Below are 23,438 nucleotides of genomic sequence, written 5' to 3' on the forward strand. Positions count from 1 at the left end.
GATAAAAGATGAAAATATTTTCAACTCGTACTGATTGCAAAGGTACAAATAAGTTGAAAATGCCGAAAGTCTTCCTTTTTACTAAACCTAATAATTTAAATTTTTAATTTGACCGCAACTTTTTACTTTGCGGTTTCCGTTATAGAGGGCACTTTAGTACAATTCGTAGCCGGTATCTACGAAAATGTATTGATTTTCTACGCCCAGACTACAGGCTACGACATTAGCGCGGCGTCTGTTCTTGTTGTAAGGCGTTCGTCTCCTGTTTGTTAAGTGTCGTTATAGTGAAATTTTGATTTTACATATATTTGGTAGCAGAAGAAAATGGGCGACAGTGAGTTTTCTTATTTTATTTTTAAAGAAATAGTTCATCAGCTTTTTCTACATACGTAGAAGTACTTATTTACTTTTCAGTTGTAAATGTTATTAGATATTTTTTCAATTGCCACGTAACTTAACGATTTTTCAAACTGGTGCAGGGCGTCGTTATGAAATTGTATTTTAATGTTCCCGTTTGTATTTATCGAGAATGTTTTTAAAAAGGTTATGGTTTAGGAGCGGGTGGATACGGAGATTATTCACAGCCTCCTCCAAGTACAGCGTATCCCAACACGTACGGCAGCCAAGGCTCTGGGGGTGGCGGCGGCGGCGGCTACCAGTCCGGTGGAACTGGAGGTGGCGGGTCGTGGAACCAAAATAGAAGCCAATCTGGCCCCGGCGGCTATGGAGGCGGACAAGGTAGGTTTTATTCGCATAAAATGGTGTATTCATATTCGAAAAAAAAATGGCGGTATGGCGTGGCGACATAGGCATGGATATAAATACTTCCGTTGTTTGTATGCCTCCTACTATGTCGTATATAAAACCTAAGAATTGATAGTCCCTTCGTTTATCTCATAAATGAAGGGGTAGAACTTCTCGAGGACAAATGTTGTAGAATAAATGTTACGTGACTCCTCTAAAACGTGATTTTTAATTTTTCGATTTAATTTCAGGTGGAGGCGGTAATTACCAAGGAGGCGGTGGTTATGGATCTGGCGGTGGTGGAGGCTACGGCAGTAGCGGCGGAGGCGGTTACGGCGGCGGTGGCGGTTATGGGTCTGGAGGTGGTGGTTACGGAGGTAAGCGTCTTTGTACATAATTGTTTACTGTATTGTAAAATTTTCTGATCACAAAATTTTATCTGCACTAAATTTTCAAGGATGTTGAACATGATTCTGAAGTTATTTTCGTTCAGTTAAATTCGGTGTTTTTGAGAAAAAAAAATTGTAAATTCTAACCTAGGAAACATTTAATTTTTATATTATTTTTTTTCGGAAAATGATAATTTCGTATTTAAACTGCCATAAGGTTATTAAGTACTGCAAATTTACTTTGCTTACCCGTTTATGTAAGTTGCGTGATATGGAATTTAAAAAAAGTTTAAATGTAATTGACCTGGAATGGTAAAGCAAATATAAACTACATGTCTCATTTTTATGTATTTTGGACCCATTTATTAAGAGTAGGCGGCATTTTGTTATGTGTCTGATTTTCAGTAGGGTACCGTGCACAGTAATTTTAAAGTTTCTGTTTTGCTATGGATCAAATCAACTGCGATGGTTTTTATTGATAGTACAGTCCGTATAATATTTGTCGAGATAGAATTCCAAGAAGATACCCGTCACTTGGAATTAACTGTATTCGAGATCAAAAGTAGAAATACGGCGGTGTGACGTTCACCATAGAAACTTACAGTGCATACTGTGCATGTTTCTTTGTAAGCGTGTCGTCCTCATTTTCAGTGTAATTTCTTATAATAAATCAATGATGAAAAATAAACAAAAGGAATTTAATTCCCAGTCGAATTGTATCGTGTTTAATGTGAATAATTATTTTAAGATAATTTTCCCACATGAAAATTTCAAAGCACATCCCTTCACGGTGAATTGTTACAGTAGTTCTGATAACAGAACTTTATGGGCTTATTCGTTTCTTGGTATTTTATCTTGGCAAATACAGTCAAAACTCCTTATTCGCGGTTCCCGTATTCGCGGACCTAAAAAAAACTAACGATACATATTATATTTTTAGAATAATGTATGTTTGTCAAAATAAACAAGTAGGTATCAAAATATTTATAAACAAACAAATCTTAGTATCGTGAAGCCGAAAGTCCTTTGACAAAAGTCGCCATTTACACCACTCGCTTACACGTGCCACTATGGCCTTGGATAAATGTAACATTAAACTTAAAAAACCTGACTGAAGGTTTACGAATGGCAAATGAGCTTTGCAATTTTTATGAAAAAATTGCAAACCTTCAGAAAATCGCTAAAAATTTTCAGTAGAATGGAGAGTGACGAGATCTTAACATGTGACATATGTTTTTCGACGTAATTTTACCTCCTGGATCTGAATCTTTGTTAGAATTACCTCATAACGCTCTAGTCTTCAAAAAATCGTTGAAGATCTTCAAAAAAGAGCGAAATTTGAGAAATGACGAGATCTTGATATGCGGCATATGGTTTTTGGACGTATTGTACCTTCTGAATCCGAATTCAATGTCAGTTTTGCTCCATCACCTTCTAGTCTTCAAAAAATCGATCTAAAAAATGGCAAATATGTAAAAGTAACAAAATCTTCATATGTAACTCATGGTCATCAAAAACCATGGATCCAGAAGTTAAAATTACGTCGAAAAACATGTGTCACCTGTTAAGATCTCGTTACTTCCTAAATTTCTCCATTTTACTGAAGATTTTTGGCGATTTTCTGAAGGTATTCAGCGACTTACGGAAAACTGAAAAGTGATGGAGCAAAACAGACTATGGATTCGTGCTCAGGAGACAAAAATACACAGGAAAGAAATCATATGCCACATGTAAAGTTCACATAACTTTTTTTTTTTGGCCGGTGTAATTATTTAAACAATGGAATAGACAAATGATATTCTATTAGGTTTTATTGAAATTCATTTTTAATTATCAGATTAATGACATGTTCATTAGGGTGGCCCAAAAAAAAAACGATTATTTTTTTTGTCTTGTGAAAATATGTTAGTTTGTCATATTTTAAGAGCCCCGTCAAAAAAATAGCTCAAACAAATTTTTTTAGTGATCACAAGATTTTTAAACATTTCCGAAATCGTCAAAAATTGATTTAAAAAAAATTTTTTCTCGTTATTTTATCAATTTCTAGGTTGAAAAAAATCTTGATTCTCAAAACTTCAAATCGATATTTTAATTTCTAAATGTCACTCATAATTATTTTAATTTTCAAAGTACTGTACCTAAAATGTTTTCGAGAGTTTTCTAAAAATAAATATTAACGAACTAATCACGAGACACTTAAATTTAAAAAAATTATAAATATTTGATACTCACAGTGAGATAGTAAATCTTGCCTCGAAAAATTTTTTAAGTGTGATTTATTTCTATTCTTTTGTTCATCAAATTCAATAAAAAAAAATTATTAGTTTGTTGATATTTATTTTTAGAGGTCGCTCGAAAACATTTAAGGTACACTACTTTTAAAGTTAAAATAATTATGAGTGACCTTTAGAAATTAAAATATCGATTTGAAATTTTCAGAATCGAGATTTTTTTCAACCTAGAAAATGATAAAATAACGAGAAAAAAAATCAATTTTTGACGATTTTGGAAATTTTTAAAAATCTTGAGTTACCTCTAAAAATATTTTTTTTGAGCTGATTTAACATATTTTCACAAGAGACATGGAAAAAAATAATCATCTTTTTTTGGGGCACCCTAATGTTCATATTTTTTGTTTTTGCTAAATCGAATGATTTTATCTGATTTTCCTTGTTTTTATCACTTTTAAAATATCCAGTAAATGCATATAAGTGAAACTTTTTACTTTTGAATTGTATTAATCTTTGCTAACATTTTAAGTATTTTAAAATATGCGATCTTTTATAATTTAGGAGAGTAACCATTCAACCAAAATGCTGGTTCCATCAGAGACATGATTATTATAATAATTGACAAAGTAGATAAAATTTGTGCATTTTTTGAGGGGTTTATGCTCTAGTAAATAATTTTTTAAATTATATAATTTTTTACTTATGTTATTAGATTTAAGATCTATTTGTCTTGTTATTGATTAGGTGGCCGAGACCGTGGATCTGGTGGAGGCCGGGATTTAGAACGCAGAGATAGTTTTGGGTAAGTTTCAAGTATTGTTATTAGAAAAAAAAAAGAATAATGCGTTTACGTAGTATCCTTATATTAAAATGGTGATTTTTCAATATACTGAAAATAATCAGTTCAAATTTTAAATGGTCACTTGTATAACATTGATACTTGTAATTTTTTATATATGTATTGATATACAGGATGTTCTGGAAATGAGTGCAAAAAATTTTGGAAGTGTTTCTATTTACCAAAATAATGGTACAATTATTTAAGACTAAAAAATTCGATATTAGTGCAATTAACGAGTTACATAAAAAAAAATTAATCCGTATTTTGTTATAACTTTTCAGATAAGCGATAAATTTCAAATTTAGTAACTTGTTATTGGTAACAAGCTTTTCCTACAAAAACAAATATAAAAATCCTATAAAAATGGTACATTGGTCCTTGATCTATATTAATAAAAAAATTCATGTTTTTACGCAGTTGATAGTATTGAAATCTGCCAAGTCATCTTCAATTTGTAATGATTAATTTGGAAAAGTTGTGAAATTTAATAACTTGCAGAAGCAAGGCAAACTTTGCAAAATTTCCCGAAATATTTTTGTTTTTTTTTTCTTCGAAAAGCAATTATCAAGAGAACCTTTTTATAAGATTTTTGTAATGACCTTTGTGGTAAATTTTTTTATTTTTTTTTTAAATATCAAAAAACTATCAAATTTGTAGTGAATAGGGAACAACAAAAAAAAAAAATAAGAATATTTTAAAAAGTTACATTGGGGATAAAAAGAAACAATGCTTTACACAAATTGAAGTGCAACTTTGAGGTTTTGCAACTGCTAATATTGAGATTTTCAAAAATTGTCATGGAAAGTTGTATTGCAACAGAGCCTTCATAAATGTTTGCAAGCCGAGGTTAGGCAACCTAACATTGCACCACTGGTACTGGTAACGAAAAATCCCTAAATCCGATTGCTCATTGGTTGAATAGAATCTCATGAAAAATGACACCAATCACAGTCACTGAAACAGAATGTTGTGTTTTAATGTTATCTTGATCTTAATGTTATAATAATTTTTAATTTTACTGAAATTTAATTGCCAATATGAAGGAAATAAAATTACTGGTTACGTGGCTTGTAATCATTTATGAAGGCTCCGTATTTTAATGAGTAGAACTGCCTAAATTTTTTTTACACTTATTTTCGAAATGCCCTGTATTACTAATATCGCCTTTATTTTTGTATTTCCATGTCATTGATCACCACTTAATGTGTAGGGTCTGCCCTGTGGTATGAAAGTATCAATAACGCGAGGTTGGTTTTAAAAAAAATTGCCTACAAGGTAGTACAGTATTTGAGTGAATGGTGTTAACGATTCCTTCAAACGTTTTTTTATCAGGTATGATCATGAAGTGTGCCTTCTTTCTCTCTTGTTATTTAAAGTGTTTTTGGTTGTTATACAGCACATTCTAATCAATGGTTAAATTTTCCAGAGATGAACTTGTCTTAATTATTTCCTTTTTTGACATGACTATACGTTTTAATGGGTTTATTAAAAAGGTGGAGGTTTACAAGGTATTTATTCAAAACCGTGGTAAATAATTTTGTTCGGTATCTATTGGTAAAAATTACGAAAGAATAATATGCGAAGGTTAAATTATTTGTAAACTAAAATAGCAGAGGTACAAATTGGTATTAAAAGGGTTAATAGAAAAGGTTATGTGGTATTGAGACGAATTATTTAAAAAAATGCATATATTTTGAATGAAGGTGGACACTTCCTTTCAAAATGCTAAAATAGGGTTCTCAGCAGTCCTGTGCGAGGCTACAAGTTTTGTTGTGCGGGATCGGTTTCACATTAAGGAACACTCGACACAAATATCCTGATTTTTTGTTTTGGTATGGGAGTTATTTGTATTATGGGATGAACCACAAACCGTTAAATGGGAAAAAAACGGTTAATCGACATTTTCTTGAAGAAAATGAAATATTTAAAGGTAAAGCAAGTCACACGAAGTAAGTTTCGTAAAACAAAGTTAACGGATGAAGGGATATGGTGCCAACATGAGATTATGATTATTAAATTGTCTTTGTAGTAATGAAGAGACAAATAAAAATAAGTATATATTGGTTTGCTTTTATCGTCAAAAATGAAATAAGAAAAATATTGGACTGGTTAAATTTTAAAGCATTATGAGAGGGGTTTTGGGGGCACGCTTTTAAAATATTCTGCTTACACTGAGAATGGGATTTGCTCTCAGAGGCTGATATGCTGATGGAATAAGATCTCCACGTCAATTATACCAACTATGAATCATCGTGAACATCTTGACACCAAGGTTGTAAATTTGTGTAAAAAAAAAAAAATTAATATAAGTGGCGGCAGATTCAAGTTTTAGTTAGGTTAATACAGGGTTCGTAGTGGCCGGGAATACCAGGAAAAGTCGGGGAATTTGTTATTCTTCATAAAAAAAACGAGGAATAGTCGGGGAATTTTAAAAATATTCATGAAAGTCGGGGAATTTGATGTTTGCAACTGGAAATTTTGTGCAAGCCGGCCCTGGGTTCTTGAAAGAGAAAACTATTTGTGGTTTTGAAACCTTTATAAGAGGTTGTTAGAGTATAAAAAAGATGGAGAGATGGAGTCCAGTTCAAAAAAAAATTTAATGCATAAACACCAATTAGTATGTAAAAATGAACTACAAGTGACCTAGATTTTTCTTTATAAGCCAGGGAAAACCTGGAAAAGTCGGGGGATTCTTTTATTACTTTTGAACTATGAACCCTGTAATATCGGTACATTAAATTTCAGAAAAATTAAAAATTCTAAAAAATTTCCCATTTAAGAAGTATTTTGTTTATCATTTTCATGTTTTATATATGAAATGCCTGAGAATTAATCAATTACAATCAAAGATCATTCAACAGTCATGCATTTTCTGATGGCTTTAGGGAAGACAACAGAAATAATAAGGGAGGTAGGCTAGCCCCCTTGTTGTATACACACGCCTCTGTGTGTAATGTGTAAAATTATAAAATTAAAAGCAGTCACCTGTGAAACTTACAGGTATATCTACAAACTGATGTACTTTTTTGAACAGATTTGTTTGAAATCTGTAATTCAAATTTTCTTTTTATTATTTTCAATCATTTTATGCAAGAAAAGATACAAATTGTATTGTAACAAAGATTACACAGACCCACAAAAAAAAAGGATCGGATCTGGTATTCAGACCCATGTATTTTTTTCTGCTGAATCCGCCTTCAGGTTTGGCCCAACAGGTCTGAGTTTTCGGGAAAATTCAAAAAACAGGTCAAAATTCACAAAGAACGTCATTTACGATCGAAAAAAGTTATAAAAAATCAAATTATTCTACCAGCTCACTAGACGTATGATTTTTCACTCGTTTAATTCCATTTTATCATCATAGAGTCGTACCTCGACCTTCATCGATCGCATATATTTCCATATCTATTTCATTGTCCTTCAATAGTGTCCATCTGCTCAATATCACGCTTATAGATATTCTGGATGTTATCACTCTTCATTTATTTATGTATAAAGTATTTTATACATAATATATTTTGCGTTGCTATAACTTATATTTATTCAAAAGTAACAGACTCTAAAATAATATGGTTTTTCTATATACAGTGTGGTAAAAAAGTTCTGCATAAAATTCATATTTTCATTAAATAATTTTTTTTCGAAAAACGGTGAGACCCGTCGATTTTTATTTGATCCAGGGCACCTTGTTATGTGGAAATTTTTTTTTTTTTATAATCCACTTACGGCAGCGAGACAGTGATAATTATCTAAACAACGGTGTGAAAATTTCGATGTCTTACATAACAATTTTTTTTAGAAAAATGCACCTTAAGGATCCTGATATTCCTGAGGAAAGAATTTGGTTTCAGCAGGATGGTGCACCGCCCCATTATGGAGTGCGAGTACGGGAGTACTTGAATAACACGTTTACTGGCCGGTGGATCGGGCGACGCGGAACAATCGAGTGGCCTCCGCGTTCGCCTGATTTAACACCTCTAGACTTTTTTTTGTGGGGCTATTTGAAATCGCGTGTGTACACAAACAGACCAGGTGATTTGGAAGAACTTAAAAACCGTATTCGTTTTGAAATAAATCAAATCGACCCGGGAATGCTTGAACGAAGTGTAGACGGCGTTTACACACGCTTAGGACAATGCCAAATGGTACAGGGTGGGCAATTCGAACAATTTCGCTAGACTTACACAAACATTAGTGTAATTTTACTCGTTTGAAATGTAATTTTGTCAACTTTGTCCTTTTCGGAGCCATTAATAGTGTAAGTAGACAATTATCACTTATAAGAACTTAAGGTGCATTTTTCTAAAAAAAATTGTTATGTAAGACATCGAAATTTTCACACCGTTGTTTAGATAATTATCACTGTCATCAATTTCGAACGAAAAAAATATGCGTTGTCATTTAAAAAAAAATTATGTCATCGCTGCCGTAAGTGGATTATCGAAAAAAAAATTTTTCCACATAACAAGGTGCCCTGGATCAAATAAAAATCGACGGGTCTCACCGTTTTTCGAAAAAAAAATTGTTTAACGAAAATATGAATTTTATGCAGAACTTTTTTACCACGCTGTATATGGTCGATACAGCAAATTTATGATATTCTAATCCTTTTTACTTTTTCCACCATACAAAATCAGATTGTTGGCAGAAGGTATATGGAACCAACTTCGTCTCTTAATGTACAAATTCACAACCATAACAATCTTTAAGAGTTATGTTTTCAATGTCCATTTGTTGCGCAAAGTACCAACTTCATATTTACTACAAATGTAATAGTATACATTTATTCTTACTTTTGAAACGTGTGTCTGTAACCAGGGCACCTACAAGTTTTATTGCATTCTCATTCTTCTAGGCTGTTATCTCATCTCAGTACAAAAAGTAGATGGATAGATGGGTGGATGGGCGGGTTTTATAGGTGGTACAGGTGGATGAATAAATATGCGTATTCATGCATGAACGACTGGATAGAAAGATTTATGAATTCATAATTGGGTGGGTGGATAAAAAGATGGATCCAGAACTCTGCAACACGAATTATGTCATGAAAATGGCTTTTTAAGCATTTTGATCTATTTTTTTTGGAATTAAATTGGACCAGCTTGTCTGACTATGATAAATTGGAATTAAACGAGTGAAAAATCATACTTTTAGTGAGCTGGTAGAATTATTTGATTTTTTATAACTTTCATCAATTGTAAATGACGTTTTTTGTGAATTTTGCATGATTTTTTTTTAATTTTCCTGAATACTCGGACCCGTTGGGCCAAATCTGAAGGCAGATTCGGATTCAGCGGGAAAAAATACATGGAAATATATGGGTTTGAATACCAGATCTGATCCTTTTTTTGTGGGGCTGTGTATTATTGTAGTTTACGCATTAGATCAATGTTTCTGCAATAGCTTAACTATAAAGACAAATACGTAATCAATACATATAACAGTTCCGGCTTACGATTTGTCACAGTGGAATATTTGCTTTTTCATTTTCTTAGAATTGCATTCATTGAAGATGTGCAATTAAATGACTAGCCACAACTATTAGCCATTGTTGGCACTGTCTTGTAAACCACAGAATAAGATGCTACATAATTATTTGCTTAATAAAAATTCCTAATTTTACTTCTCAATACAGTAATTACTTTGAGGAAATCTAACAAAATATGATAAAAAAAGTGATTATACCATATTGACATATTTATACAATATTTTGTGTGGAATTACATCTAAGAAAACAAGTCTTCATTGAGTAATTCCTCGAAGAATGGGCCTTGAAAAATGTTCTGGATGCTTGGAAATTTTGGCAGTGCGCGTATTAAGCATTGATTCATGTACATAAAATAAACATTTCTTGAAACTTAAAAATTTTTGCAATAAGGGATTGAAATTTACTATCCTATAATAATTGCTAATTGCTGAGAACCCTTGCAGTATAATTTTCAGGTAAACTCCTTACCAGGTAGCTATTTATGCTATAATTTTGACAAATATTATTACGTTGGTATCAAACTAGAGGTAGAACAGTAAACGAACTGTTTAATGTACCAATGAAACGTCTGTGAACTTCGAGGTTTACTTTAGTACTGGGTTTAAATAATAAAGGTATTATTAAAATTTGTAATTGATGTTGGTAATGGGGTCCTACGTCTTTAACATTGGTACAATTCGAAAATCCCACATAAAAGGTTATCGACTACTGACCGACTATTCCACGTGACGAGACGCTAGACTGACCAACAGGTGAATGAATATCCCAGGAGAAGACATGTTTAGACAAAGTGTTTCGATACTACCAAAGTCTTTGGTTTCGCACCCCCCAAACTGAACAGCTACTGATGAGAATTTACTTCTGTTTTAGAGGCGGCAACAGGGGTGGTGGTTATAATAAAGGTAAAAGCACCAAGTCTGATCGATCTTGGTGCATTTTTGTACACTCTTATTATTAATGGTATTTGTTTTTGTTTGAAAGAGCTGGCTTTTGTCCACAGTATTATTAATTGACTCAATTCCGAAGACGTTTATATTTTGTATCAGTCTTTGATCTCATCATTTTTTTTTTTTTTTTAATATCGTTTTGGAGCTATATAAATATTTTCATAAATATTTGTTGGATACTACTTTATTATTTACTTAATTTTTTGTGATATCAACTGGTACGAACTGGTGCAATTGAAAAGAAATGATTTTGATAATTTGGGTGAGGCTTTTTGTTAATATGTATTCTTTATAGTTTAATTTAGTTCCGCGTTAGAAGTTTGACCCAAATAATCAAAATGAAGTATTAGGTCGGGTCATCGCAGCTCTTTCTTACACTGTTCTCGATGATAGGTTATGTGACTTAAGTACAATTTAGTGTTGTTGAAAATATACATTATGGATTTATCGAAGGTGGGAAAAATATGTTTTAGATCTGAAAAATGCAAAAATAGGTTGTAGAACATTTCCCATAAAAATTTATTTGTTTTGACAAAATATGCAAAAAAAAAATATTTTTAAATAAATAACATTTGATTCACACACCAATCTTGTCACAAATAAACTAATTTGCTGAGGATTGGTGGCATTTATTATGTAAATAATGTCGGCCTTGAATTATTGGACATTACTAACAGTTAATGTAAGAGATTTGCTATGCAGCACATACATTTTTTTGAAATCTCGGTACAGTCTAAAAAAACTCATTTGTAAGAAACAATACATTTCAAGGTAAAATCTTGTTCATGGGACAAGTTTTCGCCGAAATATATTAATTGAACCATGGTTTGCTGTTCTTCGAGGTAAAACTAACTACTTTATTATTGAATATGTTACTGGTGTGTTTTTATTTCTTCAAGCAACTTTTTTTATTTGATAAGTATTTAAATAATAAATATATAATTGTTGTATATTTTCAACAAACCCAACTGTTATTTCAGAAACTCATGTAGTAAATTCACGAAATTGAAAGTAACATTTTTCGACACTTATTTTTTTGCTGAAACTTCATACATTGGGTGTACAAATATTACATTTAGATCCTATTAATTATATTTATACAGGGTGTCCCAGAATAACGTGTACAACGGAAGACCACAGATTCGTTGACTCAAAACAGGCAGATTCAGGCTAATTCACCTATATCCGAAATCGCTTTCTTTGTGGTAATATGGGTGTCGAGATAATGTAGACATTTAAAAAATATTTTTTGTATCCAAACCGCTCATTTAATCAAAATTCTATGAGACCCAAAAACTTTCAAATAAAAAATAGTCACCATTATTGCCCGGAAGAGGAAAAAGCTATGAACGGATAATATCACCACACATCAATTTTGTAGGAGTAGTGTGTTTTAAAAAACGCTAGAATACCAAAATGTGCAGATTGAAAGCAAAAGTCCACACTCCAAAAATAATCAAAATTGAATGATATGTATTCGAATTATTTACAAAATTCAAAAAATTTTCAGGAACTTTAAGGCCATTTAGCGGCCAAACAAAGTGATTTTCGATATAAGTGAATAAATCAAAATCTGCCTATTTTGAGTTCACGAATCTGTGGTCTTCCGTTGTACACGTTATTGTGGGACACCCTGTATATAAGTAAATGCAAAACGAAAGGATTAACGGTATTATAAGTGGGTCTTATCTTGCCTCCCAAAAACGTGTAGATTTATATATATAAAAAAAATAGGTAATATTCCAGGGATTCAGTTTTTATTTTAGTAATATTGTGTAACTAGTAGTATAAGAACTACCTACTATTTTATAAATTTCCCAACTTTCATCTACCCCCCTTAGTAAATATTTATTAAATATTTACTAATCGATATGAGCACTGCTAGGTGTTGTCAGGACTTTGAGTTATATATTATTCATATGAAAATTAAAAAGTTATGTGGTACACCTATTTTAAATGACATTCGATCTGTTTTGATGTCATAAATCTAAAAAGGGTTTATAAAAATGGTGCTCAAAAAATAATTTAATAAAAATTTCAAGTAAACTGGTATTACTCAAAATGTAGTAAGATATTGCCTACTAATTTGTATGTCCTGGAATTCATATTAAAAATAATAACTGAGAATAATGTGGTAGTGCATAAAATATCTGCAATTTATTTATGCTGCAGCTTTTAAAGAATATAATAATAATAAATGTAATAAACTTACATAAAAAAAAATAGTGTTGTAGTAAAAAGGTGTTAATAGTGAATTATCAATTGATGATATGATTGGACGAAGTTTATATTGGATATTACGATTGTATAAAGTAATATTTTTTTGTCAAAAATACAAAAGGTTTATAAGTTGCGCTTATAAGAAAAAAGAACAGATTATGTAAAAAATAAAACAGATTGTAATAGACACTTCTTTGAATTAGTCGGTAGCATCTTGAGAAAAACCTTTATTGTTTTTGCTTTAACATAACGATTGATTTACAGGAGATGGTGGTAACCTAGTAATCCAAGTAGATACGATATTTGTGTCTGGAATGAATCCCGATTTGAACGAAGATGACATTGCTAACCATTTTGGTTCTATTGGAATCATCAAGGTAAGTTGGTTTTATTTAGGTAAAAAAAAAAAATTGCGGACTGCACTCTGTGCTTGAATTTATAAACGTTCAAGACCAATTTTGAAGTTCCGCTATATAAACACAGATACTATTCCTCGTTTGACCATTTATTGTCAAATGAGTTTCCATTCTGTAACAGTGATAGCAATGCTCGAAAGTCCTGGTGGACATGTCGATTTTTTACTTATTTATTGAATCCAAACAGGCGATTATGCCTAATTATGAATAACGATTAATCGTGTTAATTTTATAGTCATAATGATTTGTGCAGTTAATTTTTAATAGGGTACTAAAATTATTAGTCGTTAAAATTCAGTCGGTATTGTAAATTGCAAATCTTTTATTTACACATCCATTATTTTGTCAATACAGGGTGTTAAATAAATAATGGCATCCCTTTTAACGAATGATTATAATTTTATGCAAAAAGTTTTGTACGGATGTGGGTCATATATGCCAACCAATAGGGAGTTTTTGGGCACACTTAAACATTACAGCAAATTTCATATATTTCCTTTTGAAAAATACTTTAGTAAATGAAAACCCAAGTGATTTCCCCAGCAGTTATGAACATTTTTTTTAATCAATGAAAACTGCAAAAAATTAAATTTTTTTGGTTTTTTTTATGATATCTCGAAAAATAATGATGGAATCGTTTTACTCTCAGTAGGACTTTTATAGAGAATAAAGAACCTATAAAATGGTTTTTTTGTGCAACCCGATCGGTTCATTTTTTACAGAAATAATCAGAATCGGATTTGTCAAAAATGGTTCGATTTAAATTCTGAAAATGGCATCTGAAAGCAGATGACAAAATCTATAATTTGTATATTTCGGATTTTCTCCTGGGTGATGGGATGGGACTAAAAATGTCTTTGAATGTTGCCTGAAACAGTTGAAAGTACGCTCGAGCCAGAGTCGAGTAGCGGTAGTGGGAGAAGCGAGCGGAAGACTCTGGCTCGAACATACCTTCGGGTGACTTTTAAGGGTATTTTTAGCATATTTCCCATCACCCAGGCGAAAATCTGAGATATAGAAATTGGAGATTTTGTCGTCTAGTTGCAGATGCCATTTTCAGAATTTAAATTGGACAATTTTTGATAAATCGCCACGCTGTGCAAAAAAAGAGACCCTAATTTGTTTTTAATGCAATTGTGCAAAAACTATGCATAGGACAGAAACCATCTTGCACACAATATTACATTATTATCTGTCATCTTTCGAAATAGTATTTTTTCAGCTTCAAATTTGACTTAGTTATGAATTTTTTAAAAAAGGTCTATTTTAGAGGTTTCTCCGGATTATCTCTGTGAAAAATGAACTGATCGGATCGTACAAAAAAAACCATTTTAAAGGTTTTTTCATTCTCTACAAAAGTCCTATTGAGAGTAAGACGATTCCATCATTATTTTGCGAGATACATATTATAAAGAAACAAAAAAGTGTCATTTGTAGTTTTAATTGTTTAAAAAAAATTGATCGCGACTTTGCTGGGGTTTTCATTTACTAAGTATTTTTCAAAAGGAAATACTGTAATATTTAAGTGTAAAAACAGCCTCTTTTTTCACTGTATTGGTTGGCCTAAGAGCTCGTTTCGATTTTGAGATACAGCTTGTTGAAATTTAAAAAAAAAATCACATTTTCTTAAATATCTAGGAATTAATGAAATTTGGGTCACTGATTTATCTAAGTAGAAGTAAAAACATAAAAATATGTTAACCAGTGGCAGAGATATGAGGGAGAATTTTGACGCCAGTGAGAACTTTGCAAATTCGATTAGTGCTTTTTATTACCAATCGAATTTCTAATAGCTGTTTTACATTGACAATTTATTGATCAATTAATTGATGAAGTCGCTTCATCAAGAAATTGGACAAGTGTAATGCACCAAATCAGCTGTCAAATAACTTCATCAATTTATTCATCAAGTTCTTGAGGAATTAGAGCATGTTCTAATTTTCGTCAATTTCTTCGTGAACTTCGGAAGCACCAACCCAATATGTGTCAGAACGGTACCGCTGTTTTATCACTACAATTATGAGTGGAAAGGTGACATTTTTGAAATTTATTTGCTTTGATTCATTGATAGAACTGATTCATACATCAAAAACTTGACAAAGTCCGTGGCAGTGTAAAACCACACTGTTTATCAATAAATTCGTCAATTAATTGATGAAGAACTTCGTCAATTTATTGATGAATATATTGTCAATGTAAAAAGGAAAGAAGTCTTACATTTCCTTATTTTTTTATTATATTAAACTGTACTTAAGTAAATCGAAAACAAAGCAAAACTTCATTTCACATAAATAGTTTATAAGAATTTTTTATTAGAAATACAATTTTAGATACAACTTAATTTGTCTGTTTAAAAAATCATTGATGTAGAAATTTTAATATATTTTTTTTAGGCAGTACATATTCCCTTAGAAAATAAAAAAATTCTATGCCATTTATTGTACAGTTCTGTAACATGATACTGCGACTGTAAGTAATATAAATATTTCATCTTTAACTTTTACTATTTCTTTTAGTAAATGTAACTAGTAATAATCCAAAAAATTTAATCATATTTACTTAGAACGTCGGAGAACAACAAGCAAATGTTTGTGTGAAAACAGTAGCACCAGTAGTTTTGCATTAATTTTTTTTTCTGGGGGAAATCACCCTTTTATTTTTTTCTTAAGATGGACAAGAGGACACAGAAGCGCAAAATCTGGCTGTACAAAGACAAAACCACCGGGCAATCCAAAGGGGAGGCCACGGTGACCTACGACGATGCTAACGCTGCTCAATCTGCCATTTCTTGGTTCGACGGTAAAGATTTCCGTGGATCAGTCATCAAAGTCCAACTCGCTACAAAGAAAGACAATTGGAGCCAGGGCGGTGGACGTGGTGGACCCAGAGGTGGTGGTGGTGGTGGGGGCGGCGGCGGCGGCGGACCCAGAGGTGGAGGCGGCGGATTTGGTGGACCCCGAGGACGGGACGGTGGTGAGTAATTCTTTGACACTTGCAAAAGTAGACAAATGAATAATTCTGTCCACATTGTAGGCCACGGTGGTGGCGGTGGCGGCGGCGGCGGTGGTCGCGACCGTGAGTCCCGCGAAGGAGACTGGAAGTGTCCGAATCCCGATTGTGGCAACACGAACTTCGCCTGGAGAAACCAGTGTAATAGGTGCAGTGAAAACAAACCGGAAGGTGGCGGCGGCGGCAGTAGCGACGATGACAGGCGAGGTGGTGGTGGTCGAGGCGGCGACCGCGACGGAGGCAGAGATAGACGCGGCGGCGGCGGCGGTTTCAGGGGCGGCGACAGAGGAGGCCGTGGTGGCGGTTTCGGCGGTCGCGGCGGCGGCAGAGGATTTGGTGGCGGCCGTGGAGGCGGAAGGTAAGATTTCTGGCCATTTACAAGGTGTAACTTTGAATGGAGGCTGTCTTTGGTGTTTGGAAATATATAATTTTGTTTTCTCTAATTTAATTGTGAAAACATCATTTCTTTAACAATTAATGCATACAAACACATCAGACTGTCACCAAACATTGAAATTAATTATAACTTGATAAAACATCATTATACATATTCTATTTTAACTCTACTAAAATCTAATACTTCACGCAGAAAATCGCGAAATTATCTACCACATTACAAAAACCTCGTAAATTGATAAACTAAAAGCTAAAATAAATAAAATAAAGTGCCGATGATTTTACCATTTTCGTTTCCTAATGCCCTGTTGTATCTGATCAGGTGGATTGATATTTTGTAGTTCACTTAAACAAGTTTATCGTTACTGGTCATTGAAACTGTGATTCACAAACTAAACACAGTGCTTTAAAAAAATTATTTCAAGTATGTCTGGATTAAAATTTTTATTTTTTATGTACTTTTTGTAAAAACAAAAATAATTATATTTCCTCAAATAGTTTTACTTCTAAGCCTGTGCACATAGTAATATCAGATAATATTTAATAAATCCTGCAAAAAATATTAATTTTTTAAAAACACTCGTAATATTTTTTGCCATGCTCACTGCTTAGGGAAAATTAGACGAGCGCTCCCGGTTCTGTGTACTGAAAACTTGATTATTGCTTACCAATTTCGGTAAAATAATATTTTTTACTAAAAAATTAAAATTAAATTGAAAAAAAAAATGTGTGAAAGGAACATGTGATTTCTTAATGCCAAGTTCGATTCATAGGTGTTGACAAAATATACGTTTTAACAAATATTAATTTCAAAAATGAATAATTTATCAAAATTAGATGTGCAATAAAAAAATGTGTTCTTTGAATAAATCGGCGATATATAATTATTGTTATATTTTGTCCCCAACCGCTCTCGGAGAAGCTTCTTTGTAGTTTCTTTTGATTTTATGTTGGGGACATATCAAATCCTCTATTAAAACTCTCTATAACCGACCACAGTGGTTTTAAGAGTATCCTGTCTGGAGAAACACGTCAAATATGTCACTATCTAAAAACTTTCCTGTCCCTGTTCAAGCTTGAATCGGAAATATTTGTTTTTGTATTTTTCAGAGGAGGCGGCGGTGGTCGTGACGGCGGCGGCAGAGATGGTGGAAGGCCCAGACCGTATTGAAGTTAAATAGTGCATTTTAAATGTTTTAATTATAATTAACGAATATGACTGTATTTTTTGTATGTAGTTAGATTTTTGTAATTAAGTTGATTTTTGTTCAACGGTAATAAAAGTTTTAATTTTCTTTTTTTCTAACTATTTGTTTTCGGAAATATGAAAAATGTATAGGATGTATGTGAGAAAGGAGGCGGCATATTCAGTAGATCGCAGGTGCACCCAGGAACAACACGGTTAGTGCTAACTACCAATCGGTAGAATGAGGCGAACATGGAAAACCTCGTGGATTAGGGATGTAAGTATAATTTAAGAAAAATGCCAAAAACAAAAACCCTTATACAGGGTAGGATTTTTTCGATGTTTAGTGTAGGGATCTAGGAAAGTAGCAGATTCAGAAATGCTTAAATGATGAAAAATGTGCGGTTTTATGATCCTTATTAAATGTTACTTTTATTTTTTTTTGAAAAAACTTCAATTCTTTCAAGTGCGTATAGCTCCTTTGCTATTTTTTGGCAGTGTTAATAAGACGGTGTGATAAAATTGTTCGTGTACACTTTCGTTTTCAAGTTATAAACTTCAAGTTTTTTAAGAGTAATCATAGCTATGAGCTAGAAAAAAATTTATTTTTTATGCTTTCTAACGATATTTGCTATTATTTTGAAAAATGGAAGAATCATAGCTGTTTTTAACTTTTCAATTGTTTGTTGACAAAGATGGCTGAAAATTATCCGCAATCCAATGGATCAAATCGGATCAATTGCATGCCCATTTCTTTATCTGTGAGAGCATCGGAATTTAAATTATAATGATGGAAATCATTTGTGGTAAGTATAAATGAAGTACTTAAGACGCAAAAAATAAGAATTTTATGAACAAACCATTATTTGCTTTAAGACTGAAATTGTTCAAAACCCCAGCGTTGTTATTAATAATGCATAAAATACATCTTTTTGAAACGGAATTTGAGGCTTTTTTCACAGAACGCGTATCGATATTGTCAAAAGCTCCCTGAACGAATGTAACGCTAAATAACACGCTTTTCTTTGTTTGAAAAATTCATTGTCTGGAAATAGAAACGACTTTCAAGAAAATAAAGTAACTCAAATAAAGCTACAGTAACTAAAAGCGTCAGTAAATATTTCGATTGTTTTCACAGCCATCTACATCAACTAGCATTTGAAATGTTAAAAATGGCTGCAGTCTGCAATTTCCCCATTTTTCAAAATACTGAATATTATATCATTGGAAAGCATAAAAAAAGACAATTTTTTCTAGTTCATAGCTAACTATGGTTTAGTAATATGTGCTATGGTTTATATTTAAAAAACTTGAAATTTGATATAACTTGAGAATGAAGTAAATTAAAATATTTTTGTAAAATAAATAGCAACGGAGCTACACGCATCTGAAGGAATTGCCTAAATTTGTATATTTCCAAATATCTAGTCGGCCATGATGTTTGCTACTTTCCCAGATCATTACACTAAACATCGAAAAAAACACCCTATATAGTGTGATATTTTAATAAGCAGTATTTAATAAAAAAAGGTCTTGTATCCACTTCATATTAAAACAACTGCAATAATACATTGGGAATAAGAAAAAGTGACATTATTTTGTTGGGTAAATATCGAAAGAGACGAGTAAGTATAAAGCAAGGTACTTCTTTCGTTTATCGTGCTGGGATAGATGATCATTTGTATTTGTGTCTAAATTATGAGGTTGTATCGGCATGGTGTTTCTACCTTTTGTGAAGATCTTCAGGTTTACAAAGGTAGGTATCATTAATCTAAGTGTATAACACAGATTATAGAGAGAAATTAAAAAGAAAATTGAAATATTTCGTGAATATACTTTATCTCTATTATGGTAAATTGGTCTTTGTTATCTACCAGCAGTCCAAGAGAACTCTTACATTTTATTCGACAATCGATGTTAACTTCCTAACACAAAATAAATACAATTTGTGAATAGAATTTAAATGTACAGGCAGTCCTTGTACTTACAGCATGTTCAGTTCTCAAAATATAAGACAAGTCGAAACGACGTTAAATCTATCAGAACATGTAAAAAACTACAAATTAATATTAAATAACCATACTTTATAAAGCAAACCCTGTATTTGGTACATACTTATTGCACAATTGAAAGAATAGAACTATATTAAAAACTAAACTATTGGTTTAAAAAAAACGTTATCAACTCAAGTTTGTTTCGCTTCATTTTTATTGTTTTCATACATTTTGCGATAACACTGACAGGAAGTAATAGAACTTTCAAAATTTGGATCATGTTCCTTAAAAATAGTGTGAAGTAGCCCATGACATATCTCGCAACCATTGACAGATTGAGGACGTGTTAAAATGTTCGATGTAACTCGAGGACTGCCTGTACTTGTACTTATTGTAGTGTAGATGCGTGCACTTGTCGCTTACACATTTGCTTTTCGTATCTTGTGCCTCGTATCACTCTATGTTACTTGTATAGTCTAATTAAATTCTAAGATAGAACTATAGATATTTCAAATTCGACCCCTTTTTAGAAAATGCAGCAACAGTTAAAGCAAATTGTCTTGCCCTTTTTGTAAACAACATTTTGTACTGCGCCACCCCTGAATATGTATTAGGTATACATAAATATAGTGTTGGACAGACTATGTAAAGTAGTTGAGGGTATGTACAGTGCGGGTAGTTGGTTAAAATAGAAGGCGTTGAAAAAAAGGAAGCTTTCAATGTTTTGTTTTAAACATGACGAGAGATTTTCATTGCATTCCTGCAGTTATTTGAGTGGGTTGACTGAAGATTTTTCAGTCCGTAATCAAGAGTTATGAGGTCCCTGCAGTTAATTGAGTGGTTTCCAGAATTGGGGGTGGAGGGGCCATTTTATTTTACTACTTGACAGTGCTGAACTGGGAAACCAACGGAACATCATCAGCCATCATTGCGGTTTGTAGTGATGTGTTAAGTACATTTTTGAGTTTATGAGATGAGGGACTACAGCTAGTTTATCCAGCATTTGCTATTGACATTTACTTAGTTTATAATAATAAATATATTTGTTCTGTTTATGTATTATTGTTTATTACCTTGTCGAACCACACATATATCTGTAGTAAACTCGCCGCCTTTATTAAAGAACTTTAGAAAAAAAATAATCGTCGTGTGGCTCCTATTATTTTTCTATAGGTATAGGCATAATATATGAGTAAATAAATAGGTACTCGCATGTATATATAGGCATCCTCAAATTGTCGATTTTGTTACACCCTGTATTACAATACAACCCCGAATATTTAGTGATATACCCTATAATTGATTTATTTCCTAACTAGACTCGACAAAATATAGCATGTTTTAAGGCAATAAAAAATTAAAAATGTATTACTTCCACAGACTTATCTAATTCTAATAATATACGTAGACTTAGAGAAGTCTGTGATTATTCCCTTACCCTGCCTAACGGCCAATTCAAGTGAATAATCTCTGGTACTATACAGTATACCTCCCTTTAGTTTAACCTTGGCGTAAACGGTGACGTGTATTATTGAAAATGTATGATGTGGCTTTCTTATAACTCAAATATAAGTCCGTAGGCTAATATTGACACTAAAAATAAATATGTACATTTAATTTTACGTAATAACAATACAAAGTTAATTATCAGTACATTATGCCCTTGCGTGTGTATCGAAATATGTGCGCAATTAAAGGAAATTTTTAAAAATTTTTACACTAGCCAATACATACAGGGTGGTCCGTAACGATTAGGCTATAGAGTATATAGATGAGTAACTATAGATTCTAGGCATGAAAATAATGAGATTTAACTAAATATGGCTTAACAAAATATTGCCTGTTTAATAGATACATTGATAAATTGAATTTAGATGTAATTATTTATTTCATAAATTTTAGTTTTAGAGAAAATAACCAGTTTTTATAAATATATTTTTTTATATAAAAAATACCTACTATAGTATTTTTTTATGCAACCGTCTATCGCAATTTTGAATATAAAATCTGATTAATTAAAGGAAAAATGTATACCTAGGTACTTGTTTGATATCGTTAAATCTCCCCAGCTTCATAATATTCGTACTCGAACCATTTTTAATATAAGCGAACTCTCTGACCACTGCTGACGACATGATTCCTTTAACTAACACACTAAAGTGGGCTCTGCCGATTATTATCCAACAAACATTTATTTTATCCAAACAACAACAAATTTACAACAATAAAATAAAATTTATAATAAATAAATCTAAAATCAATCTTGTATCTCTTAAACGAGCAATATTTTATTAATGCGTATTTGGCTATAAATCTCATTATTTTCATGCCTAGAATCTATAGTTACTCTATGGCCTAATCATTACGTAGCACTCTGTATATGTATGTAGAAGTGGGTACCTATTTAAAATGATAAGGTTCAATTATAATGCAAGTTCTGTTGTTACAAGTTATAAAAAGACCTAGATAAGCGTATATAAAAATGTGTAATTAACTTTTCTCGGCGTATTATATTAATTAATTACTTTGCAGGTATTATCAATAGCGTGATATTATTTGGACGATTAAGTGGGTATGGGCCCCCGCCATTGAGAGGTTATGTAGTTGCTATGAGGGGCAAATTTTCTTGATTGAGTATATAAAAAATATTAATTATAAATTATAGTGATTTATAACGACAAAATTCAAAATAAAATAATGATGTACCTAACCAATAAAACTAAAAAGGCAATCTAACGTAGCTATGACGAATACAATAAAAATAAGTAGGTACCTACTTTAAAACCAATTTTAACCTTGATACGTAATATAATTATTACTTCGACCTTTGAATTATTGTGGTGTAACAATAATCAGTTAATTTCATGTAATAAATTTTTTAGATATCTTCTTAAATATTGTCTTGAAGAAATTTGAATATTATAATACACGATGAGTAATTAATTACCTATGTTTCAAACTTTAGGGAGGTACATATAGTAGGTACAGTGTGTATCAGCCAAATGGAATAAATTCAATAAATAAATGGGGCGTGTTCGAAAAAACACTCGGGCACGTTGATTGGTACATGACACACACCCTGTATAAAAAGTTTTTGTTGAAAAAAATGCGCATCTAAAAATACCAATCGACGTGTCCGAGCGCTTTTTCGAACACGCCCCCATGCATTTATTATTGCATGAATTTATTCCAATTGGCCGATACACACTGTATATAAAGCGTGGTGCGCCATTATTCTATGGCTAGAAATTGGCCTCAATGATTTGGGATCGAGGGGGATTATCCCTCTTTATCCTGCCTCATCTCGTGTAGGCCTGGACAGCCTTCGTAGGTGGGCCCCATCCGTCGTCTACCCCGACCGCAAATGCGGCCGGTGTAGGCGCTTTGTGGGACCTCCTTTTGTCCTGGCTGGGCCCCGCCGGCTAGGGCCCTTTCTTCTGGCGCTCTTCTTGCTTCGCCGGCTCGTCTGTGTAAACCCCGGGGGTAGTGTCATGTTTATGTGTGGTATGGTTGGGTAGGGTAGTGCGGCTATGCAGCCTGGGATGCGCTTTGCTAAGGTGGCCCTTAGGCTAGCGCG

General features: G+C 32.5%; 2 protein-coding genes across 3 annotated transcripts in view; one reads left to right on the forward strand and one right to left on the reverse strand.

Moving 5' to 3' along the window:
* The window catches only part of LOC108904050 (activating signal cointegrator 1 complex subunit 3), a 100,575-nt gene that overhangs the window by 19,632 nt on the left and 57,505 nt on the right, over positions 1 to 23,438 (reverse strand). The gene's annotated exons all lie outside the window — the stretch shown is intronic.
* LOC108904052 (RNA-binding protein cabeza) lies at positions 218 to 17,976 on the forward strand. 2 transcript variants are annotated; one of them, XM_018706434.1, is made up of 9 exons: positions 218 to 334; positions 544 to 738; positions 996 to 1,121; positions 4,109 to 4,166; positions 10,564 to 10,595; positions 13,125 to 13,237; positions 15,946 to 16,249; positions 16,310 to 16,643; positions 17,792 to 17,976. In XM_018706434.1, exons 1-9 carry the CDS (start codon positions 325 to 327, stop codon positions 17,850 to 17,852), a joined length of 1,233 nt encoding a protein of 410 aa, XP_018561950.1. In that variant the 5' UTR covers positions 218 to 324; the 3' UTR covers positions 17,853 to 17,976. The 2 variants fall into 2 exon arrangements, with proteins under 2 accessions (XP_018561950.1, XP_018561951.1); XM_018706435.1 differs by having other exon boundaries at positions 556 to 738.

The sequence above is a fragment of the Anoplophora glabripennis genome, unplaced genomic scaffold (assembly GCF_000390285.2).
Source record: "Anoplophora glabripennis isolate ALB-LARVAE unplaced genomic scaffold, Agla_2.0 scaffold14, whole genome shotgun sequence".
NCBI classification, from domain to species: Eukaryota; Metazoa; Arthropoda; class Insecta; order Coleoptera; family Cerambycidae; genus Anoplophora; species Anoplophora glabripennis.